Raw genomic sequence first — 17,979 nt, 5'->3', positions numbered from 1 at the left:
GATTGGACCTGTTGTCAGCTATGTGGAGCATCACTTTCCTGTGGGGCAGCATCCTTCTCCTGCCTAGCACGGTTGGGACACCTGCAATGCTGTAAGAACTCCAGCTGCTTTGCATATGTGCTCTGGTCTGTGGGGAATTCTGGGGGTGGTGGTGGTGTGACAGGAACAGGACAGGAATCCTAAGACCAGAAGTGTTTTTCCAGAAAGGTGTAATTTCTCATATTCCCAAGGTTTCACTTGGTTCTCATGTGCCCTCCCCCTCCCTCACTGCCCCTACTACTTGGCTCTCCCTTTACTACCTTCGATGTAAACCACATATTTCTGCAAGGACCAGGCAGAGCCACTCCACCAGCCTTCTGCATGTGTTTCAGTTCTGACCTGCCAACATCTCATGACTCCTAGTGTGCTCCAGAATGTGTTTCCTTTTGGGCTATGCTCTTCTCCCCGGAGTCACCATTTAAATCTTTAGTGAACAAAGCTGAGTGTTTTTACAAACTGGGCAAGCATGAGAGTGAGTATCTAACAGGGGTGCTCTTTGTAAAGCAGTGTGTTCATTCCCTCCACGCCTTTTCTCAGACCTCTGGCAAGGACCATTCCCAGCACTGCTTCTCTTCATATACTTTATCAGGAATGCAGCTCCTGTTTCCAGCAGGCACTGCTGTGATTGACTGGCATGTGAACTCGCTCTTGCTTTATGAAGGCCTTTGCAGCCAAGGCGTAAGCGCAAACAGAAACACGGTTGTGCTTGAACAGTAAAAGTTAGTGGGAAATAAATCACTAGGTCATAGCTGGGTTCCGTCCTGCTGTGTGTGGTGTGGCGTACACTAGTTTTAATAATATTTTTCGGTGGGAGTATATACTCTTCCTCTAAGACATGTTCCATGGGCTGACACAGCTCCCTCTCAAATGATGCTTTACTGCTACCTGTTTCTCACTGTTACTTTACTCCTTCAGCATGGAGCTTTGCTTTATTGGAAGTATTGCTTGCTTCAGTAGGCTGTCTGCTCTCCCACCTGTATGCCAGCGTTTTTTCATGAGAAATTAATCCAGCCTGGCTCTTTGGATACTTGAGTGGCAGCCTCAGAGATGCTGTCTCATCCTTTTATAGCTTAGAAGGCAAAGGCAAGGGCTGAATTGTCAAAGGGTTGTAAGAAAATGTTCCAGAGTGAATGGTCATTAGGAGCAAGGGAGGTATGGGAGGTTCAAGCAGTGAGTCTTAAGTGCTCACCCCATCCTTTGGCCCAGTGGCAGGAAAATCAAAATGTTGTTGGCATCCGTTATCAGATCCCCTAATGTTAGCAGCAGACAAGCTGCTCAAGGCAGCCTGACAGCATTCAAGTGTGAAAGCACTCAACGCTCCTGGCCAGCAGGACTTTGACTCCCTCTTGCCAGGGTGCTGAGCTCCAGCTAAGAACTGCCAGCAGGTCACGTCCCTGCTGGCTGCTGTTCTGATCTTTCCAGGCTCTGCCCTCCTGCTGCTGCAAAACATGACACTGCCTGAACCTGTCCAGAGGCAGTAAGCAGGAGGAGTCAGTGATAAGAGTTTTCAGATCTGCTTGAAGAAAAAAAAAAAAAAAAAACAAAACAAAAAACACAACCAAGCCCAAAACAATATGAACAGCTTCTCAGTGTTATTCACAGGCACAGCTATGAGAGTAGCCACAGAGGTGTGAGATCTGGCATAAGAGAACAAAGAGAAGAGGAGCATCAGAAGCTGAAGAGAAGGTGGTCATGAGACTGTGTCTGAGACTCGAAGCCAGGACCCTGGGGCCTGTACACATGGTGTTAGTTCTGAGCTCAAAAGTAGCTGGTAGGAAAAAAGCAGATAACCAACCAAGCAAACTGATGGGGATGCATAGTGTGGTTCAGGGAAAAGGCTGAAGTCTCAGGAAACATGCAACGTAGCCAAGCTCTGCTGCTGGTCCCTTGGGTGACATGGGGAGATCTCTTCACATTATTCTGACTTTCAGTTTTGGAAGCAGTGCCTTCATCTTTTTACACAGCATGTAGTGCAGACCCGGTGTTAATGGCTGCAGTACCTACAGATGGGAACGGTGTGATCTTGTCCCAGTGGCATCATGACAGTGGAATGAAGAGATCAGAAGTTATATTAAGAAGTACCCAATACTATGGTCAAAAACTGGCCTCCTAGAAAATCAGTTTCACCTGACCTTTTTTTTTTTTTTCCTTTTTTAACAGAAATTATGCTGTGGCAATACCATCTCAGCTCTACTACCCCTTCTCAGAGACAGTGTGCCTCCAGCTCAGCAAAAAACAAGCAGTCCCAACCCATGTGACAGTAACCTTGCAAAGCAGAGCTGGGAATGAGACTCTGATCACTCAGTCCATCTCTCAGCTCAACTTCTTTCACTGCACAAGCTTCCAGGTGAGGAAGATGATTTTCAAGTGTTGTCAGTAGGGTGGATAGTGCATAAGTTCTGCTCTTGCTGGGCAGGAAGTCAAAGAATTGTGTCTTCCCATGGGGACACCTTAGTCAGGTACTGAATCCTCTGCTTCAGCCTGCATGGGTCTGCCGCTGTACTGTGAGGTCTTTCAGGGCAAGAAGAACTGGAGCAATACAAAAGCAGTATCATAATTGTTATTCCTAAAGCCTGGGGATCCATAATGTAATCCATCCTGAATGATGATTACAACTATGCCTGCAGGTCCCTCCTCCTGTTGGAAAACCAGATGAAGTGGCTTTTATTGTTGTCACAGTCCTAGAAGCCAACTCAGAGTTTGAGAAGAAACAGAAAGTCCTAATCAAGCATGCAGACAAGAAGACTTTTATCCAGACAGACAAACCTGTGTACAAACCTGGACAGATTGGTATGAGCAGAATGCCATGTCTTGTGAGAGAAAGAGTAGTCCTTGGGCCACAAAATACTGAGTAACCTCTAGTGCTTGGAGCAGGGCCTCTTCTGCAAGGAAGATGGGTCACGGGCTTCATCTCCCTTTTAGGCTTTGAGGGATTTGGGGATACCTCACTCCTAAGTCAGCATGGCACATGTTTTCTCCAGTACCAGCCATACTCAGCATGCCAATGTGTTCTGGCTGATGCATGAGCAAAGATTCAGATGCCACTGTGTTATGTTCATCATTGCTCCAGTCAAAGCCACAATAGTCTGTCAGTGCCCTAAATCCATCTCTCTCCCACAGGCTTCCTCAGGTGAAGATCGTGGTCCTGAAGGTCCCATCACTGCCCTAGCACAGCTCAGCTCTCACAGGGTACAGCTGTTTGCCCCGTGCCTCCCCACCCTTTTTGCTGGCATGACCTTCACTGCAGACAAGATGGAGTGCCCCACCAAAAGTCCAGTGTCCAGCAAAATGATGTTTCTGACCAGTAGAGCCAGTCTTCCCAGAAAGCCCACACTGTCTCTCCTACCACTTTATTTCTATCAGGCTGCCAGCTCATAGCAGGGCTTTGAGCATAGGCCCAGGAGTGGATGGCTCTAGCTGCTGCCCACACCCTATCAGTGAAGCACATGGGCATGTCTCAGCCATCCATTCTTATTATTATTAACAGATTTTATTTCATTTCAGCCAGTTTTGTTTTTCTTTTGCTCTATAGTCAAGTTGCGAATTGTAACCTTGGACCAGAACTTTATTGCCAGCAATAAAACGGTAAGTCAAGAGAGGAGAATCCTTAATAAGTCTGAAAATGCTATGGGCTGCCTTCATGACTTCTGGATCAGTGCTTGGCCCAGCTAGGTGATCCATCTGTGGATAGCTAGTCTCAGTGTTCCCTTTCGTGCTTACAAGCAGCACGGGGCACCACCTGCCACATAGGAACTGCTCGTGGTGTCGGGTCACGGACAGTCCCTGGGAATTGCTTAGGCAAGACTCATAGATGGTTGGGGGATAAAATTACCAGGGAGGTGGATGGTAAAGCATCTGAAAGCATGTCTGAAAGCATCCCAACAGTAACTGCTATTTTCTCCCCACAGCACCACAAGGTGGAACTGAAGGTAAAGCACCTACTTTATTGAAAATGGTGATCTCATCTCACCTTGGGCAAGATGCAGGTTTGGAGATGATGATGGGGTAATATGGATGCAGAAAGTCAGTTACCTCAGAACGAATCATATCTGTCCTCAACTTCTTTCTCTTCCTTCCTTTAGTATTGTATCCACACGTTTGGCAGTGTAGTGTCACAATACCAACCACACAGGGGTCCCTGCTGTAAATTATGGGTGCCACTGAAAACTTTTCTAGAGTGGTCACAGGACTTCTAGTCCATCTGGCTTGTGAACTGAAGATTTGTGAAAATCCTGAAGTTTCTTTAAGGAGACTTTTACATTTAACATAGAGAAAATAAAAGTTTGAAGTGTTGTGGCTACACAGCTAGAGAAACTTGCTAAAGCAGCTTTCAGGATATTGTTCTTTAAATCAGTTAATTTAGTTTCAATGTTATAGGTAAAATATGAACTGCAGCCACCTGGGTTGAGGAAATATATATGAAAGTGGTGGGGAGTTTCTAATAACCCATGCAGAGAGGTCACAGTTCCAACTAGCAGTTGGCAGTAGCTAGTGCACATTTGCATGCCATACCCACCAAGCAATCCAGGGATAGACTCAGGATTTGAGACACCTGTGTGATGCTTCATGCCAGTTTATACAAACCTAGTACTCTGATCCAGCTCTGCCCTTTCAAACAACAGTTCCCACTTGTTGTATATGTTTATAAAACACCCATCAACTCATCGCTGAGTCCCTCCTGGCTGGGCAGTGTGACTGTATGGCATCTTGGCCTCCCGAGAATCAGCAGTAAGAGAACACTCTCCGTGATGGACTGACCATGACAGTCAACAAATCCTCCAGATGCCCTTGCATCCCAGGTCTTTACATCCTCCTGTCTATACTGGGCCACATGGTCCCCTGCATGAAGTCGTGGACTCATATCCCCAGACTTCCCTGGGGATTCAAGACATCAGACTCCCCAGTAATCAGTCCCACATAACTCATGCCTTAGGCAGCATGTGCTGTCAGGATTGACCCTCTCTGCAGTGACTTGGGGGCTATGCCAGCTCAAATCACCACAGGGGTGTCTAAGAGGGACTACCTCTATCTCTTCATGAGACAGGCAGGCAGTAAACCAGGGTCTTGCAGCAGACAGTGAGCTGTCAGTGCCACCAGAGAGCAGTACTATAATAGATTGACTTTTCCAATGAGACAGAGAGAAAAACCTTATCCTCTTTGAGCTCGGACTGACCTGAGCACTGTAGATGTGTCAGAGACACCTGGGCTCTCAGGACAAGAGGATATGTGCTCAGACCACACTGTGGTAGCTTGGACATCCTGCAAAGGAGTCTCTCTGCACTGGGAAATAACTACTGTCTGCTACTGCCTATGCAGGACCCTAAAGGGAACCGAATTGCACAGTGGCTGAATGTTACACCTGTGGGAGGCATTGTGGATCTGTCCTTCTCTCTAGCTGCAGAAGCATCAGTTGGAGAGTACACCATCAAAATGCCTGACCGCACGCACACCTTCAGGGTAGAGGAGTATGGTAAGAGTCTTAGGGTATGGATGGCGGCAGAGAAAGATGTATTGCCTCCAGTCCCCCTCTCTCACTTAGATTGAATGGGCCAGGCAGCTGTGACCAGCACGACCTGAGATGGCCAACTACCTGCCAGTAGGTGTGATCACTGACTTTGACTGAGGCCCACTGGCTTTCTGAGGATGGACTGAGGCACTGCCACACAGCTGCACTCCAGGGAGGAGGCTAAGGCTGTCTATTCCCACCACACTCCTGGCTGGGCTGCTGGTGCATTGCTACCAGACCCTGTGCTGGTAGTCGGGGAATGAGAGATCTCTTGTCTGCGAACAACCATTTGAGGAGGATTGGAACAAATGAGCTCTCTCTGGTCTTACTGAATTATGTTTCTCTTGCTTTCACACAGTTCTGCCCAAGTTCAGTGTCTCCATCCAGATGCCTCAGGTGGTCACCATCGTGGAGGAGAACTTCCGTCTCCACGTCTGTGGCATGTGAGCTGACTCGTTGTGGCAGAACGCGCATTCTTACTGGTTTGGAACCTGCACAGCTATCAATAACTGAGCTTAAAATGGTCTCTACTAACCTGACCCTCACCCCAGAGTCTGGTACCCTGGCACCCTTTGCTAAGGAATTCTCCTGGACTCTCACTTTTCTCTATATTCTCTCTCCCTACTTCTTTCTCTGCGAGTTTGAAAGTGTAGCAGTGGATGCCCTCAGCGGGGCATGTGCCCTACAATACAGTACCTCTGCTGTATAGATTAGTGCCAGTGTGATAGGAATAATGACTCAACTTGTGGTCAGTTCAATGTCCCCGAGCACTGCCTGGTGGAACTGGTGTTGACTTGGAGAGAAGTCACCCACCACTGCCTTCTGTCTCAGTCTGATGAAGTCATTTAACCTCTTGGCCACTGTTGAGCTCATGAACCGTGGAGATACTGCAGGCTGCTGGGTTGTATCACTGCAAACTACAGGCCTGTGAGGCAGTGTTTCTGTATGTAAGTGTGTGTAAGTAAGTCCCTCCTACTATGTTTGCCAGGTACACCTATGGGAAACCAGTCCAAGGTAGTGTGAAGGCTGTGGTGTGCCGTAAACATATCCGCCATAATCGGAAATCTTCCAGAGCCAAGCACAGTATTTGTAAGGATTACACTGGCGAGGTGAGCACGTGGTACATCTACTCCTCTTGCAAAGCTGAGGAATAGGGGCAAAGAGAGGAAAGAATACTAAGGGAAGGAGTGGGACATCAATTATTGAAGCAGCAAGCTCTTTGCTTGGGGATGAATGACTGATACGTACTTAACTCCCCAGTGCAGCAATCTTAGCCCCTCTCAGTGATTTCTCTGACTGCACTTAGAAGCACTCAAAGGAAGAAATATCTGTAGGCAAGCTAAGTACTGCAGATTTGCCTGCAAAACAGGTATTGCAACAGGGCAATAAAAATACAAACACCATCCACAATAATTCACTTCTGCTGGATGTCTTTTAGCGCCACCTTTTAAACTAGTGCAGACACCTATGCATCGTTTCCCAGAAATAACTGTTTTGGAGACACAGAAACTGCCTCTTGCATCTAAACAAGTAATTGAAGTTCAGCACAGACTTTACTCATTCGCCTCTAGGGTTGAATGAATGTATCTGTATTTGTAAGTAACCCAGCACATATCTTAAAGATAAATCCTACCTTAGCAGAAGAAATCGTGTTGTCAGGGTGAAATGATAACTCATGTTTGCTACTGGCACATAAGTGAGTATGCAAAGATGAGCCACATGTGAAACAGCATCTCCTATTAGTGACTGCTCCACAGAAAAAAAAAATACATTTCATGCCAGTATGGGAGTTTCTCCTTTAACTCAGATGTCTTAGTGATGTACATTTAGACTTCAGGGCCTTGGGTTTGATCTGCACTGCAGAAAGGATTAAGTGCATTCATGACTGGCTAACAGATACACTTTCACATCCCCAGACAAATGAGGACGGCTGCTTTGCCACTGAGGTGAATATTAAGATTTACCACCAGAAGCGTGGTGACAATTACGACTTCAACCTGGAAGCTGTGGCTTTTCTGAAAGAAAGTGGAACAGGTAGCAAAATCCGATTCTACACTTTGTGAAAAATCTTTTACTTTACTCTCATACGACATGCTTGTCTTTGGGTCTTCATCTGTAAGCCTCCCTGTGGATCCTCGTGTCTTCCCATCAAACCACCAGAGCTTTCTGCACCAGCTCACTCGTGGTCGAGTGTTCAGAGGGTTGTGTCTTCCCTGGGAGCGCCGTGGCAGCACGGATGTTCTCGTGTAGCATACCGCCCAGGTCTGACTCACACAGGACATGCGACACTTGCAGGATGGGCTTTACCAGCATGCTTGCTCCTCCACAAGGTGCCGCGGCCAGCCCAGCCTGACAGTCACCTTGGTTTGGCAGACATGGGCTAAAGCTACTTTTTCTCATCTTCTAGTCACAGTAGAAATGTGCACAGGTGGACCAGGCCAGGTTCTTTTGTTCTTAAACCATACTTTAGGAAAGTTCATTGGAAAGAGGAGATACTCAGAGCAACCAGTGATAACCAAGGCCCTGACTGCTCCTCCTCAGATTTATCTCCACACCCCAGGCAGGAAGATGAGGCTATTTGTCCAGAGATACTGTTAAATATCCTGGCCTGTAAGGTTTCCTCTCTTACAAAATTTTACAAACCCTTCCTTACAAGAAAATGTTTTGCAGCCCCTTGCTGAAAGCAGTGACACACTTAGCGAACAGCCCTAGTGAACAACTGCAGTGATTTCAGATGGGCACCACACGACAAGACAGCAGAATGTAAACTAACGTGGTGAAGGCAAGGAAGAACGTTGCCTTCTAGTGACTCTGCTGTGAGAATGGGAGGAGAATGGAAGAGGACAATTATGAGTAGAACCATCTTAAAGTCAGAAAGAGTATTTGAGAACTGTCTGGCAAAGGCCTTCTGGTAGACTGCTGTCGTTCTAGAAGGTCAGAATGTAGGAAACACTGTTGGTGAGTGTGTGTTAGATGACTCCTGAAGTTATGTGGAGAAACTACAATCCCTTATGAGTGACAGTCCATCCAATCTTGCTGCCTTTGCTCAGACTCACCTGCATGCACCTCCTGTCTTTCCTAGGAGTGGAGTTCAACACCACTGAAAACTGCAAGGTCACTTTCGATATCACAACTCTTCAATTCTGGGGATCAAGCTACTTCTATCAGCAAGGAGCTCCCTACTATGGAAATGTAAGTGACCAGGGCAGAAACATGGAAAGCCCATCAGCTGGGCCTAAGGGGGTGGCGGGCACAGAAGTACTGAGGGGTCTCCTTGCTCTGAGCTGCCCAAAGCTAACAGTCCTCTGTTCCAGTGTCTCCTTTGACACTCTACCAAGAGGTAATCCAAAGGTGTGACCACAGGATGGGCACATGGCTTTGCCAGATGAGATGGCTGCTGCATAAATGAGGAGGGGTTGGAGTAGTTAAAGCTCACACTGAGAGTCCCTTTGCAGAGAGGAGAAATGGGACTTCTATTGGGAGACAGATTTTCAATCCTGACGCCTCCAATTCTCTGACTGTTCTCTGCATCATTACAGCTGGAACTCAGAAGTGCCAATGGGACACACCTGAAGAACAAAGAGGTGATTCTTACAGTGTCCTATGGCAGCAAGAAGCAGACCAAGACCTACCTCACGGATGACAGTGGAATGGCCTCTTTCACCTTAGAGACGTCAGCATGGGACAACAGCAGTAAAGTTCTACTACAGGTTAAGCCCAATAATTACACTGGATTTGGCTAGCACTAAGCAATGCATCCCTCAGACCTCTAGTCTGTGTCATTGTCTCAGTATAGCCAGGGAGATGAAGGCATGGAGCAGTGAAATAACAGATCTAGGGCAAGAGGAGGAGCCCATAGCAGAGCCCATGTTCTGGCCCCTGGTGCCACACACAGTCCCTGAGCAGTCAGGAGACATGATGAAAGATGGGGCAGTGGACAGAAACCCCATGAAGTTGTGACTGAGATCTACCTACATAGCACCTCTCCCTAAGATGGAAAGGGCTTTGTGGGGCTGGGCAGGAACAGAGAGCAAGGGAAGAACTCCCACATGGTATGGAACAGGGAGATAGGAAAGGATCTAGTGACAAAGCATCTGAAAATACATGTGGAGAAGAAAACATCAGTGATCAGTTTGCATTGTTTCCTCAAAGCATAAGAGTTAGGAGAAACCTGGAGTATAAGAAACAGAAAACTTAGGAGAGAAGGAAGGAAGGGTAGTAAGGAAGCAGTTGCTGCAAGCCAGTCAGGATGTAAGGAGCTAAATAGGGATGTCACCAACATGGAGCTGATAGAGAAAAGTTTGCATCTGCTTTGCCATGAACAAGGAAGGCTCTCTTCTCCGATTGTAGGGGTAGGTTTCTAATACTTGTCCTACCTAAGCTTCAAGGTCAGAGCACTTCAAGGCAATCCCTGCCTCTTTATCAGAGCATATACAGTATCTTAGATGATGGATCTTCACCTTGCTGAAAGTCCACAAGATGTTAGTATGAGTCTCAGTGCAGGTAGGTCAATGGGTCGAAGATAAACAAGGCTATTGTTCTTCAGTTCTCCCTTGTCACCTCTACCTCTAGCCAAGCCCTGGTAGTATACAGCTCCCTGCCTCCTGTTTAGGCAGTAGTTATCCCAGAGTGTGATGGAGTGAGCAATGCCAACCTCCACAGAAAGGGGCTGACTGAGATCGGCTTAAGTGGAAATAGACACCTTACCCTGGGAGAGTTCAGAGCCCACTGTTCAGTCAGCCTTGATTTTGGCATGAGGAGACCCAATCTTCAGATTGAGAGAGAATTCTTCAGACACCAAGTCATTTTTTTTTTTTTTGTGCCACAGGCAAAGACTGAGCCGGAGGACTTAAGGGATCGAAATGTGAGGGTGTCTTACGGCACTGCGTCCCTCACACTGAGGGCCTTCTACTCCTCCAGCCGCAGCTCTGTGAGGATCGAGCCAGTGCAGGAGATGCTGCCCTGTGGGGACGTACAGCGGGTCACCGTGCACTATCGCATCCTAGCCACAGAGCTGGGGCACCGGGCTGCCAGGGCAGACTTCTACCACCTGGTGAGTGCAGGGCAGCACCAGCAACACGGTCAGCTTTGTGCCGGGTCTGCGTCAGCACAGGGCGCTTTGCGGGCCCAGAGACACAGAGAAGAGGCACTATCAACCCTTTGCTCTCTTCGTTACTTTTTAGGTTTTGGCCAGAGGATCCCTTGTGCATCATGGCCAAACAACAGTACTTCTTCATCCACCATTAGGTAAGAGCATCTAAATAACAGGAACAGATTAAGGACCTAACAGGTAAGACCTTCCAGCCTAAATGGGGAAGGAGAGAAAAGAGATCTGAGGCCAACAGGAAACAACAGACTTGTCACAAAAAAACAAGAGGGAATGTCAAATATTCTCTTTGTCTTTTAATTTCCTTTTTTTTTTTTTTTTTCTGATCAAATGATGAAATTGTCAGAGTTTATCTGCCAATCAGGAATTATCAGTAACCTCCAGGAAAATTCACAGAATCTTTTTGCTGGACTCAGGTGGAAAGTCATTTCTCTTCCAAGTGCATGCTGTTGCCTCATGATGTGAGGCCGCTGCTACAAAATGGCACTAACCTACACCCTGTTCTAGCTGTGGCCTCCCCAGAAGCAAGGCAGAATAATTTTTATCCAAGAAACTGTATAGAGGATGAGCATGTTGCTGCTGTAATCCTTCGTGACAGACTTCCTTGTCTCTTCCTGTATTTTCTCTATTTTTCCTTCTTTCTTCAGGTCAGTATAGTGGGGCTTTCAATGTCACTCTGCCCATTGACCTTATTTCACCTGTGGCTACCCTCTTCGTTTACACTGCCTTCCCTGAGGGACAAGTGGCAGCTGACACCTTCAGTCTGAAAGTGTCCAAGTGCTTCAGGAATCATGTAAGTAGTGCACAAAACTGAAGGGGGCAGGTAGGCTGATGGCTAGGTAATTAACTGCAAGTTGGCAATAGCTGTCCAGCAGAATCCAGTAGCCACACTCTCTCCTTTCCTTCCTCTGTCGGTGTCTTCAGTCCCTCTTTCTTCTGCTGTTTCAGGTGAAGCTTGGCTTCTCAGATGCAGTGGCTCTCCCAGGATCAGCTGTCCGTCTCCGTTTGCAGGCTGCAGCAGGCTCCCTGTGTAGCATCCGTGCTGTAGACCAGAGCGTCCTTCTCCTGAGGCAAGAGGCTGAGCTATCCAGGGACAGTGTGAGTCACTTCAGTGCTGAGCCTTGATAATATTGGAGAGATGCCTTTGGAGTATCTGTTTGCAGGCGCTGGTTAATAAGACACGGTGAATATACCAACAAGTATTTGAATGGGGACAGGACATGGCTTAACGAGAAGAAATGAAGGCCAACATCAAACACCAGTCAAAATTTCCATGGAGGGATCTAATAGAATAACCCAGTCATCCCCAAAGTCACATTCTTGTTAAACTTAGAGTGCTTTGCCACAGTGGCAACCAGATGACAAGAGACTTCCATCTCCTGAACCAATTAATGACAGTGCTCTGAAAAACAAGAGTTATGTTTAAAAAAATGCCCAATGTGTGATATGTTCCATGTCTCTGTTCCAGCTCACATGAACCAGACAGTCTTTCCATTCACAGTAAGTGGTGCCTTGGCAGAGGAAGGGTCCCATTTCTCCTCTAGACCTGGGATGCATTGGGTCTAAGGACGCTTGAATTGCCTCTTGACACTGTCTTGGTGGGTCCAGGATGTGTCTTCAGTCAGACAAGCAGCTATCTAATGACTCCTACAGGGAAGAAGTCCTCACTGTATGCACTGAGCTCACAGGCACAATCTATGAGCTCGAAGTGGCCACAGCTACACAGCCATACCCCAGAGGGGTTTGTGTTCATCTCTGGTGCTATTCATCTAGAACTTGTGGAGGTTCTCATGAAGCTCAAAAACCTTTTGGGGCTGGGCTTTTGTGGTAGGCAGGATCTGAGCTCTACCTCTGCAGTCACAGAAAATCTCTGGATAGAAATGATAAACTTCCCACATCTTACACTGACCTGTACTGTTTTCATTCTCTGTCTGCAGGTGTACAATATGTTCAGCTATTCTCAGGAGCACCCCAGCACCCTCACAGACTCTTACAGTGACTACTGTACTATCCACAAGAGCCCGGGAATCATTGGTTCCCCTCAGACTACCCTTCCGCCAGGAACAGTGTCACCATTCACGTACAACAGATACTCCTATGCAGTGTCCCAGCCAGATGTTTATGAACTTCTGAAGGTAAATCTGATTTCCAGAAAACCTGATCCCTTTTGTATCCCAGGTCACTGCTGGGTAGCTTCACAGACTGTCTTTCCCATAAATACTGGCAACTTCAGGCTCTGAATTTGCCAAGCTTCTGAACTAAGAGATCTCTAACACTCCATGCTGCCAGCTTGATAAATTCCCATCGGTCAGGCAGACCCCTAGAACACAGCTCCCTGCGTACCCCAAATGCAAGACCCTCATATTTTCTAGGAGTTGGAAGGAGAGGGGGGTCAGAGAAAATCTGAGGAAAAGCAAAGCACCTGAGAGAAAAAGAGGACTGGGGAAAGGAGGGAAAGTATAGTAGGAAGAAATATCAGGTGAAAGATGAGAACAAATCTGTGTTAGGGTGGGCAGCAAACTGACACTGTCTGTGGGCAACATGGGAGTGGTGATGCCCACAGAGAGCCTCCTTTGGCAGGAGGCCTCAGGACCAGGCTTTGGGAGCAGGGGGGGTTCTGCGTTCTCCCACTGTATAAATTTGCAGGTCAGGCTGAGGTGCAACAACACAGGGTGGCTGATACGCTGGGAGGAGGGGGCAGAGACAGACCCTCAGATACACCACCCCTTCCACTGAAATCTACCTTCTTTTCTTCCCCTTCTTTCCCCCAGAATTCAGGTCTAACATTTTTAACCAGCCTTAAAATCAAGTCTCCAATTGAGTGCCGCACCCAGACCACTTTCTCCTACGACTACATGTGTACATCTTGATTTATGCTGTTTCTTTGGAAATCACGGGTAACATACAGGCTGCACAAGGAAAGCTGAACATGCAGTGTGCTGAGGAACTGGGGATGGCTTCCAGAGATGAGTGGGAGGTCACACAGGAGATACGCACCACAGGAAGAGAGAAAGGGTCCTGATGTGTGTGTGTGCCCAGTGCAGTGGGGTGGTGGGTGGGGTGGCTGCATAAAGAAGAACCTGCTTGCGAGCTTCTGCTGGCAGGCAGGAAGATAATATGGTCAAGGGGGAAAATGAGGCAGCTGTCTCAGGAAGGAACATCTGTTTGTAAGACTAGGAAATGTCCTGCTGGAAACCAGAGAATGAGCCAAGATTGGCACTGGGCAGTATCCAGGCCTTTCTGCAGGGTCTGAGAGCACAAGTGTGAGCAGGTGGAGTTCCTCATGGGGATGTAAACACATACAGGAATCCACATGGTCTCCTGGGTTGTCTTGTGAAAGACAATAGTGAAGTAGGTTGAGAGCATCTTGGAGAGGACAAGGGGGATTGGAGTGGGAGTGGGAGGGATGCTGAGCTTTGCCCAGCTGAACTCTATCCTGATGTCACAGTTGCTCTGCCTTTGAACAAATGCTTGTATTCCCAATAGCTTATGGCGAGCTGGAATACTTGGACAACTTGGACCCAGAAACAGATGCTGCTGTTGAACGTGTTGAGTCTGAGCACGTTGATCTGGGTAGTGAGGCAGGGCCAGTACGTACCTGGTTTCCAGAGACATTCATCTGGGCTCTGGTTCCCATCAAGTGAGTAATTATGGGTTGTGGCCCCATATCAGTCCAGACCTCCTACCAGCCACAGAAGAGAGGGAATGGGCAGGAGCAGAGCCAGGGCATTACTGTCTTCTGTGCCCACAAAGAAAAGGGAGGTATGAAGACATGGATAAGGACAATGGACATTTGGTTCAGTTTCTGGCTCTGCTTGAGATTTTAAAAACAAACCTGGGGAACTTAAAATCACAGACTCCTATGGGATGGGAAAGGCCTCCAAAGGTCTGTAGTTCAACATCCTGCACAAGGCAGGTCCAGTTAGATCAGGTTGTAATCCAAGGACAGAGATTCCACAAACTATCTGGGCACCTGTTCCAGTGTTTGACCACCTTCATGGTATTTCTTTTTTTTCTTACCTCAAGTCAGAATTTCCAATGTTCCTACTTGTATATATTACCTTTCATCCTATCATTATGCACCTCAGAAGAGACTCATTTCATTGTCTCTACACCTTCCCAATAGGTAACTTTAGAAAGCTGAAAGATCTTCCCCTAACCTTTCCCTATTAAGTAAAACTTCAGTTCTTTCAGCCATTGCTTGTACATCAAATGTTCCAGCCTTCTGACCATCTTGGTAGTCCTCCACTGGATGCATTCAAGTATGTCAATATCTTCCTTATACTGGAAGGCAAAAATGGGACACAGTACTCCAGATGTGGTCCCACAATAGACGAATATAGGGAAAAAATCTTTTTTCTCAAGACAGTAGCTGCAGTCTTCTTAACACAGTCCAGTAGTAGACAGCCTTCGTTGCTGTAAGGGCACATGAGATGTCTCATGCTCACCTTGCTATCTACCAGCATTCCCACCTCTTTTTCTGCAGAGCTGCTAACTATCCAGTCACTGCCCAGCCTGTACTGTTGCATGGTATTATTTCATCCCAGATACAGAATCTACCCATTTTAAAGCCCATTTCTCCAGCTTGTCAAGGTTTCTCCTAACAGCAACCTTTCCCTCCAGCATATCAGAAACCGCTCCCCAACAAGGTATAGTCTTCTTATACGTAGCAAGATTAGTCTGCTAATCTTGTGGAGGGTATCTTCTCTCCTATTATCCAGGTCATTAATTAAGCCATTAAGCAGTATTGGTCCAAGTATCAGTCCCTGAGGGATGCCATGGGTAAACAGCCACCAGCTGGACTTCGTGTCACCAATAGCCATCCTTTGTTCCCAAAAGTCCAGAGAATTTTCTGCTCACCTTATCATCCACTTGTCCAGTCCACGCTAATGTGGCTACAAGGATACTATGGGAGACTGCGTCAAAGGCCTTGCTAAAGTCAAGTTATGCAGCATCCGCTGTTCTCCCCTTATTCACGCATCTCATCTTGCTTAATTCTCCCACATGCCAATATTCTCCATCTGTAAAATAGGATCTCTACCTCTCCATCCCATTTGGCTGGATTATGTCCCCTTCAGGGCAGGTACCATCTCCCATTTTGTGTGTGCAGATCTGTAAGTGATGCTTATAATGATCACCGCTGAGCTGTGGTTGGGAGTTTGGGTGATGGAAGTGTTACAACGGTGCTCCCTAGCACAGGTTCTCCGTCCTTCCTTGCCCACCAATTTGCTATTCTTCCCATACTTCTGTTCTTCTTTCTAGGAATCCCCACACCTTCACATGCACTTCCAGTTCATAGTCCTTCTGCATTTGTCTTCCCAAGCAAAATCTTTATAGGGATGGGAACAACTCCTTCCACTCTGTTTTCTCCTCAGTGATGCAGGGGCTGCTGAGCTGGCTGTCACAGTGCCTGACAGTATCACAGATTGGAAAGCCGTGGCCTTTTGCACGTCAGAGAGCCATGGGTTGGGAATCTCAGAGACCACTAGCCTGCGGAGCTTCAAACCCTTCTTCGTGGAACCCACCTTGCCCTACTCTGTCTTCCGGGGAGAGTCATTTCCCCTGAAAGTCAAAGTCTTCAGCTACCTGAAGGAGTGCATGGTGGTGAGTGGCTCCCTCCAGGATGGTTATTGGGCAGGGGGTCGTGTGGTCACAGTACTTCACTGATAGAGACCCAGACAAGGGGCCGCCTGCTCAGGCGCTGGACAAAAGACACTAAGGAAGCTCTCCACAAAGCTCCATGCTAACCCATCTCTGTGCAGCTTGTCCCTCCCCATAAGCTCAACCCTACAGGACTGCAATATCCACAGGCTGTTGGTGTCCCACAGATATTGCAACAAGGCCATCATCATATTCACCCTGTTTTTCTGGGCTTGACTGACATTTGGATCAAGGAGCTGAAAGGAAAAATACAGCAGCAGCTCTGTAACCCAAGCTCCCTTTTGTTTCACCTCTAGCTCCAGCTTAGCCTAATGGACTCCGGGGATTTTGACTTTGTGCATGCAAATGTCAGGTTCACTCTTTGTCTGTGTCCTGATTCAGCAAAAACATTTTTCTGGGATGTGAAGGCTACAAAATTAGGTAAGAGGACAAGGGAGGGGCAGGAGCGGGAGGCACTGGCAGAGCTGCTTGAGGAAATCAGAGCTGGGGTGGAAGGGAGAGTGGCCTATTACGCAAAGCATGAATGAGCAGCCTTAGGCTGAGCAAACTAAAACATAGGCATGGATGTGCTAACTGCCTTCTTGATGTTTTGTTCTTTAGGGAAGGTGAATTTCACTGTCACTGCTGAGGTGATGGAGCAGGAAGAAGTTTGCACTGAGAGTACAGCTGTTGTGCCAGAGTCTGGAGGGAAGGACACAGTGGTTAAACACCTTTTGGTGAAGGTCAGAGTGTGCTTCAGGGTCCTGGAGAGGGTGGAGTGTGTCAGGCTCAAAACAGCCTCGGGGGTGACTCTGGGAAGGGAGAGTCACCCAGGAGTAGGCACGTTTCCCAGGAAGGCTGGTCAAGGACTGCTTATAAGGGCAGATTTGGTCAGGGTATGAGCTGAGCACCTCTGCTCAATGGACAGAGATGTCAGAACTGCTTGCTAGGAGGGCAATGGGGACAAAGGCCACATAGCAGCTAAGAAACCTGCTTCCCAGTGAAGCTTCTCTGCCGGTGTCCATATCCCTGGTGTCTTTGCACGGCCTGTGAGGATGGAAAAGGCACTTGCAGGAAGGTGGGGTGCTGCACAGCTGCTATGTCATTTTACTGTTCTCCCTTCTGAGCTGACCAGCCTTTTCCCCACCAGGCAGAGGGGCTGCTGGAGGAAAAGACCCACACCTCCCTCCTGTGCCCTGAAGGTAGGTGCAGATACCCCTGAGACAGCAACTGTCTTACCACGGGAGCTGTACACGTGCACAGAGCAAGGAGACTGACCAGAAGCAGTGTGGTGTGTGAATAACTCTAGGACTATCTGAAGGTGCATGGGAAGGGGAAAGTCAGGGATTTTAGAGACTTTATGAGGAGTCAAAGCCATTCAGCTCTACCCAGCACCAAGCCACTGCCAAACCACATCAGTCACTCCTCAGTGAGTGGCCTGATCCCTGTGTCATCCTCTCTTTTGAATGCTGATTTCGCCAACTAATGAGGTGATCCCAGCCTTGTTTATACCATCTTCTGAGGTTGCCTGTGGGTCTGCCATCTCCCTCCTGCCTGTTATTGTTTTGACACTTTTGCTGTTTGCAGGAACTTCAGCTTCAGAAACAATCACTTTCACTATGCCGGAAAATGTGGTCCTTGGGTCAGAGAGAGCCCGCATCTCTTTCTTAGGTGAGATTTAGGGGGG

At 47.7% G+C, this 17,979-nt stretch overlaps 1 protein-coding gene across 1 annotated transcript in view; it reads left to right on the top strand.

The window, feature by feature from the left end:
* The first annotated feature begins 20 nt into the window (after nt 1-20).
* Nucleotides 21-17,979, top strand: part of LOC113491063 (alpha-2-macroglobulin-like protein 1) — a 25,990-nt gene continuing 8,031 nt past the window's right edge. Inside the window, exons 1-23 of the mRNA XM_026867705.1 lie at nt 21-91; nt 2,200-2,386; nt 2,667-2,829; nt 3,572-3,624; nt 3,948-3,968; nt 5,356-5,509; nt 5,904-5,988; nt 6,534-6,654; nt 7,462-7,579; nt 8,628-8,737; nt 9,085-9,255; nt 10,374-10,598; nt 10,729-10,792; nt 11,300-11,445; nt 11,601-11,750; nt 12,590-12,787; nt 13,424-13,511; nt 14,139-14,292; nt 16,028-16,256; nt 16,610-16,733; nt 16,914-17,035; nt 17,443-17,494; nt 17,880-17,963. Of these exons, the coding sequence (XP_026723506.1) occupies nt 21-91; nt 2,200-2,386; nt 2,667-2,829; nt 3,572-3,624; nt 3,948-3,968; nt 5,356-5,509; nt 5,904-5,988; nt 6,534-6,654; nt 7,462-7,579; nt 8,628-8,737; nt 9,085-9,255; nt 10,374-10,598; nt 10,729-10,792; nt 11,300-11,445; nt 11,601-11,750; nt 12,590-12,787; nt 13,424-13,511; nt 14,139-14,292; nt 16,028-16,256; nt 16,610-16,733; nt 16,914-17,035; nt 17,443-17,494; nt 17,880-17,963 (2,890 nt within the window). The remainder of the gene's footprint in view (nt 92-2,199; nt 2,387-2,666; nt 2,830-3,571; nt 3,625-3,947; nt 3,969-5,355; nt 5,510-5,903; nt 5,989-6,533; nt 6,655-7,461; nt 7,580-8,627; nt 8,738-9,084; nt 9,256-10,373; nt 10,599-10,728; nt 10,793-11,299; nt 11,446-11,600; nt 11,751-12,589; nt 12,788-13,423; nt 13,512-14,138; nt 14,293-16,027; nt 16,257-16,609; nt 16,734-16,913; nt 17,036-17,442; nt 17,495-17,879; nt 17,964-17,979) is intronic.

This window comes from Athene cunicularia (genome assembly GCF_003259725.1).
Source record: "Athene cunicularia isolate RWA chromosome 1 unlocalized genomic scaffold, athCun1 chr1_part2, whole genome shotgun sequence".
Lineage (NCBI taxonomy): Eukaryota > Metazoa > Chordata > Aves > Strigiformes > Strigidae > Athene > Athene cunicularia.
The sequence above is the reverse complement of the archived record's forward strand: the minus strand, read 5'-3'. Positions and strand labels throughout refer to the sequence as shown.